The sequence below is a fragment of the Pristiophorus japonicus genome, chromosome 14, assembly GCF_044704955.1.
Source record: "Pristiophorus japonicus isolate sPriJap1 chromosome 14, sPriJap1.hap1, whole genome shotgun sequence".
NCBI classification, from domain to species: domain Eukaryota; kingdom Metazoa; phylum Chordata; class Chondrichthyes; family Pristiophoridae; genus Pristiophorus; species Pristiophorus japonicus.
The window spans coordinates 128,676,117-128,682,116 of record NC_091990.1 but is presented as its reverse complement, the minus strand read 5'-3'; the positions used below and the strand labels follow the sequence as shown (position 1 = coordinate 128,682,116).

General features: G+C 45.3%; 1 protein-coding gene across 2 annotated transcripts in view; it reads left to right on the top strand.

Moving 5' to 3' along the window:
• The first annotated feature begins 2,644 nt into the window (after positions 1 to 2,644).
• Positions 2,645 to 6,000, top strand: part of tmem41b (transmembrane protein 41B) — a 50,348-nt gene continuing 46,992 nt past the window's right edge. Inside the window, exon 1 of one of the 2 annotated variants that reach the window (XM_070899603.1) lies at positions 2,645 to 2,851. In XM_070899603.1, the coding sequence (XP_070755704.1) occupies positions 2,716 to 2,851 (136 nt within the window). In that variant the 5' untranslated portion in view covers positions 2,645 to 2,715. Of the gene's footprint in view, positions 2,852 to 3,729; positions 3,784 to 6,000 lie in introns of those variants that run through there. The other variant, XM_070899604.1, reaches the window with a different exon arrangement.

The following is a 6,000-nucleotide window of genomic DNA, read 5'->3' as shown; positions in this document are numbered from 1 at the left end:
GTGGGAAGTAAGAGTATTTGGAGATATAGAGAAAGGGCAGTGAATTTGAATTCAAAAATAGAACTGTCATGGTTAATAAATGGTGGAACAGGTTCAATGTGCTGAGTAATCTACACTTGTTCTTAGGTACAGACATGTAACCAATCAGAAATAGTTACAAAGATTACAGTCACAGGCATTTTCATTAGAGAGATAGATCCTTTATGTATAAATGAAAATGCAAAAGCATGAAGTTAACTATCACATTGTTATATAGGTAATTCATAATACAGGTACCAAATTTGGGGCAAGTTCACAAGAAAAAGGAGAAACATTCAGTTCAGAATTTGATTGACTCTGTGATGTTATGGAGAATATATATCAGAACTTGAGTTCTCCCTCACTTAAAAAAGGCCATTTGTAAGCAGCAGCCATATATCATCTAACTGGCCACAGACAAGTGGGGCCCATACTCATTCCTGATGAACACACAGTACTGGGCTAGAAATTGGTCTTTTGGCGATAGTGATATTTCTTGGGCATTTTTCGCCAAAAATACCATTAAAATACCGCTATTTTTTTAAAGGCCTAAAATTGGCAACAAAACGCGCCCAATGGTAAAAATCAGCGTTGTACGAGGATTCGCGGTGGAAACCGTGGTCCTCACCAACTTTAGTCCGAGGCCGATTACTGCTAAAAAGACAGGCCCTGAGAGGGGGAAAACACAAAAAAAATAAGTAAAAAATAAAAAAAATCACAAAACATTCACAAGACACTTATTTAGCGAATCGCTGAAAAAGAATTAAAAAATAAAAACTTTAACTTATCTTTTTTGCCGGTCTTCATACTTACCACTGTTTCTGGGGTTGCAACGCAGGCTTTTCTCGAGCGTTTTTTTCCACCCAGAATACGGCCAATTTAAAGCGATATCACTTTCTTTCATCTTGCACGGCGGCGGTCCGCTTTTCAGTGGTATTTCAAAACCGCCGGCGCATAACTTTGGCCAATTTAGGTGAACACCTTTTTCTGTCAAAAAAGGCAAAATATCGCCGAAAAAACGGGGGCAAGTTTGGCCAATTTCTAACCCTTAAAGTTTTATGATTCCCTGACTCTAGTTATCCTGTTAGGAACAAACAAAGATGACTTTGAAATATATTACCTATTCTACCTTGGTAGATTTCTGCTTCCTGGCTCAGGGATTTATTTATTTATTTATTTTTAAATTCGTAGCCAATCGTTCCAATTCTTTGTCAAATCACAAACGCCAGAGGTCACCTTGGGTCCATTCAAGGATCACTCTGCGCCAATGCTCTTAGCCAAAAGGCCTAGAGCCACTGCACCGTTCCTGGAAGTACTGCAATACCAGGTTCGTGCCATGGAGGTGGATGGGTCAAGCCACCCCACCCACCTCCTATTTCCAAAAAAGCAAGCATATACCTTCCTGATCCAGGGATGTTGCGGCCAATTGTAACACCCCCACCACTGTCATGGAGATCAGCTAACTCTGCAGATTAGAAATTGAATCTGGAACCTTTCCATCTCTATGACTCAGTATCACATTACTCTGGAATATAATACATTGTTATTCTCTACTGTCATTAGGAAAAATTATTTCTCTTTTCTCGGCCACTGTTCTCCCCTCCCTCCTCTTCTAAAGGTGTTCATTTCTTACTGGGTTCTACAGGGGCTGACGTATCTGGTATCTTGCTGAAGTGGACATTTTTCCTGCGTGACCATGAACTATTGAACTGACAAGAACCCAATACATAAAATCTGGAAAAATTTGCCAGGCATTCAGGGGTTTGGTTTGGGACCCTGGAAGCTTTGGGTTATCACAGATCTTTCATTATTCTTTGTGATATGAAATATACCAATCAATGAAGAAATTATATAAATATATAAATATAGCTGCCTGGAAGAGTGGTGGATGCAGAAACCCTCACCACTTTTAAGAGATGGTTGGATGGGTGCTTAAAGTGCCATAACCTGTAGGGTTATGGACCTAGAGCTGGTAATTGGGATTAGACTGGATGACCTTTTGTTGGACAGCGCAGATATAATGGTAGATACTGCAGGGAATAGAATATGGCCAGGGTGATCTCCTGGACTGGTTTTGATCACCTGGATGGGCCGGAGAGGAATTTTCCCAGATTTTTTTCTCCCTAAATTGGCCTGAGTTTTTATCTGGTTTTTGCCTCGCCCAGGAGGTCACATGGCCCTGGTTGGAGTGGAGTGTAGAATGTTTCAGTATAAGGGGTGTTGCAGTGGTGTGGGGCGGACTGGTTGGGCTGAATGCTCTTTGCCTTTCCGTTATTGTTCGTGGGTTTGTATGTAACCTTTAGGACCGCTGACCAAGGGCTGTGTGGCTCTTTTGTCGGCCGGCGTGGACACGATGGGCCGAAATGGCCTCCTTCTGCGCTGTAAATTTCTATATTTAAAATACTGTTGAGCATTAGGAAATCACGGTGGATTTTAAGGTGTCATAGTCTTAGTTTAATTGCTGGTTGCACAAAGGAACAAGTCAAAATCGAAATGCAGGATTAAAGAGAGCACATAGGTGATGCAATAGTACTTGTACCGCCAGGCCAGGTGGCGCTAGAGCTCTTGACACGTCCACGAAGCGGATAGTTGCCGCTCTTGCAGACGCGTCTTGTTGTGTGAAGGGTGAAAGGGCACAAGTGCCGGCATCCATTGCTTGCTCAACGGCTCGCTGATTCGATCTTTACAGCGCAGAAAATGGCCAGAAAGAGAAGTGTTGAAGCCGTGAGACAATCGGGCTTGGTTTCGAACAATGCTGCCAGACAGGAAGCGGCGCCTCTTCACGACTTGAACCCCACGGGCGGCGGCGACGGTGACGGCGACGCCGCGGAAGGTAAATGGTGTGTCCGGGAAACGGGCGGCGATTGCCGTTAGTATCGATGTGCGGGTAAATGGCGCTTGGTTCCGAGTTCGTGGGAGGGGGTGAGAGAAACTCTTTCTGGGTGGTGGATGGGAGAGAATTGGAATAGTCGCGTCTGGAGGTTGCTAGGTATGAAAGAGAGACTTGCATTTATATAGCGCCTATCACGACCACCGGACGTCTCAAAGCGCTTTACAACCAATGAAGTACTTTTGGAGTGTCGTCGCTGTTGTAATGTGGGAAACGGCGGCAGCCAACTTGCGCATAGCAAGGTCCCACAAACAACAATGTGATATTGACCAGATAATCTGTTTTTGTTATGTTGATTTGAGGGATAAATATTGGCCAGGACACCGGGATAACTTGCCTGCTTTTCTTCGAAATAGTACCATGGGATCTTTTACATCCAGCTGAGAGGGCAGACGTCAGTTTAACGCCTCATCAGAAAGATGGCACCTCCGACAGTGCAGCATTCCCTCAGCACTGCACTGGAGTGTCAGTCTAGATTTTTACGTGCTCAGGTTCCTGGAGTGGGTCTTGAACCCACAACCTTTTGACTCCAATGAGTGTGATACCCACTGAAGCACAGCTGACACATCTATTGGCTGAGACAAGGGCGAAGGTGGTCAAAGTTACGGAGAGCATATGGTGCCAGAAGCTTAGCTCAGGGTCGAATAGGATGCCTGAAACAGTGACAAGGGTTTGAAGTTTATGGTGATGGCTGAAGATGATGGATTTGATCTTCCCAATGTCTAGCAAAAGGAGACTACAGCCTACCCAAGAGTGGATGATAGACAAGCAGTCTGACCACACAGTGGTCGAAAGACATGGTGGTGAGGTCGAGCTGGATGACACAAGAGTCATGTGGAAGCTGATGCCATATCTGTGAATTATGTTGCCAAGAGGTAGTATGTAGATGAGTAAGAAGAAATAACTTGCCTTTCACTATCTCAGGATGTCCCAAAGCACTTTACAGCTCATGAAGTACGTTTGAAGTGTAGTCATTGTTGTAATGTAGGAAACGCAGCAGCCAATTTGCAGTGCCAACGTGTGAGACCCGGACAACATCCCTGCTTGCGTTGATAAGTGGCAAATAACATTTGTGTCATGCAAGTGCCAGGCAATGACTATCTCCAATACGAGAGAGCCTAACCACCTCCCCCTGTCATTCAATGCTATCGTCAAATCCCTCACTATCAACAACTTGGGGGTCATCATTGACCAGCCACACACACACTGTGGCTACAAGAACAGGTCAGAGGCTGGATATTCTGCAGCGAGTGTCTCACCTCCTAACTCCCCAAAGCCTTTCCACCATCTACAATGCATAAGTCAGGAGTGTGAAGGAGTGCAGCTCCAACAACGCTCGAGTGACTATTAAGATAAAGCAGCCCACTTGATTGTCACTCCATCCACCACCGTAAACATTCACTCCCTCTATCACCGCACACAGTGACAGTAGTATGTACCATCTCCAAGATGCAGTGCAGCAACTCGCCAAGGCTTCTTCGGCAGCATCTCTCAAACCCGCTAGCTCTACAGCCGAGAACGACACGGGCAGCAGGCGCATGGGAACACGACCAACTCTCATGTTCCCCTCCAAGTCACATACCATCCTGACTTGGGAATATATCGCCGTTCCTTCATTGTCGCTGGGTCAAAACCCATAGGGCTAGACTTTTTGCCCATATAAGCTGTTTACTGCCCATATTTGATGATAAATGGAAACTAGCACCCAATTATCGCCCATTTATTGCCGGCGCAACTTTCAGCATATAGGAATGAGCTGAATCGCCTGGCCTATTTTAAAAAAAAATAAATAAATAAAATCTGGCGTCATGACTCGTGCAAGGCCCAGGATACTGTTTGTAATGGAAACTAGCGCCCAAATATCGCCCAGATTATCGCCGAGTGCTACTTTCAGCATTTCGCCCATATTGCGCCCAAATGATCGCTCAAGAAAAGCTGCACTCACCTGACCTTAACCTGGCAGCATGGATGCCATTTTGTGAGAAGGAAGTTTAATAAAAGGCTGCTTGAAGTGGGTGGGAGCATTGAAGTAATTCTTGAATCATAAGGGCGTTTTAGAATCTTGCCAATCATCTAATTACATTGTGGTCAATATTGAGTTTGTATTATATTTGTTGAAGACAATTTAAGACTTATTTGAAGACAGATTAGGGTATTTATAGTGATGCAGCCTGTAATTTCTCACCAGTATTGATTACTCACATGCTGCAGAATAGAAATGGGAGAAGGTTCATTGAAGAGCATTCCCAATCAAAGAGGGGCAGACTGCTGAGGAGGAGGAGACCTTTTACCCAACGCATTTACAGGGATAAGCGATCATACCTGGACTTGTCCAATAACACATGCGTTAGAAGGCTGCGATTCCAAAAGGAAGTCATTGGTGAGATATGCCAGCTAATTAAGGGAGATCTGCAGCCTATCAGGACCGCACTGCCCATTGAGGTTAAGGTTGCTGCGGCACTTTCCTTTATGCATCGGGCTCCTTTCAGGCTTCAGCTGGCGATATTTGCTGTATCACTCAGCACACAGCACATTGCTACATTCGACAGGTGACTGAAGCCGTTTACGCACGCAGGATGGACTTTATAACCTTCCCTATGACGAGGGGGCTTTGGGGGTTCTTGAGAATAGCAAACTTCCCCAAGGTGTAGGAAGCAATAGACTGTACGCACATCGCCCTGCAAGCATCTTTACAGGATGCAGAGGTGTTTCAGAACCGAAAGGGATTCCACTCCCTGAATGTGCAGCTCGTTGCCGACCACAAGCAAATAATAATGACAGTAAATGCAAATTTTCCAGGGAGCATCCATGAAGTACACATCTTGTGTGAGAGCACGGTTTCTGACCTGTTTAAGAGTCAGCCACAAGGTCACGGTTGGATGCTGGGGGATAAAGGATATGGCCTTGCCAGATAGTTCATGACCCCCCCCCCCCCCCCCCCCCCGCTTAAGCCCCAGACAGAAGCCGAGAAGCGCTACATCAAAAGCCATATAGCCACACGCAATATCGTCAAAAAGACCATTGGAGATCTGAAGCAGCGCTTCAGATGATTGGACCACTCAGGAGGCAACCTACAATACCACCCTGAGCAG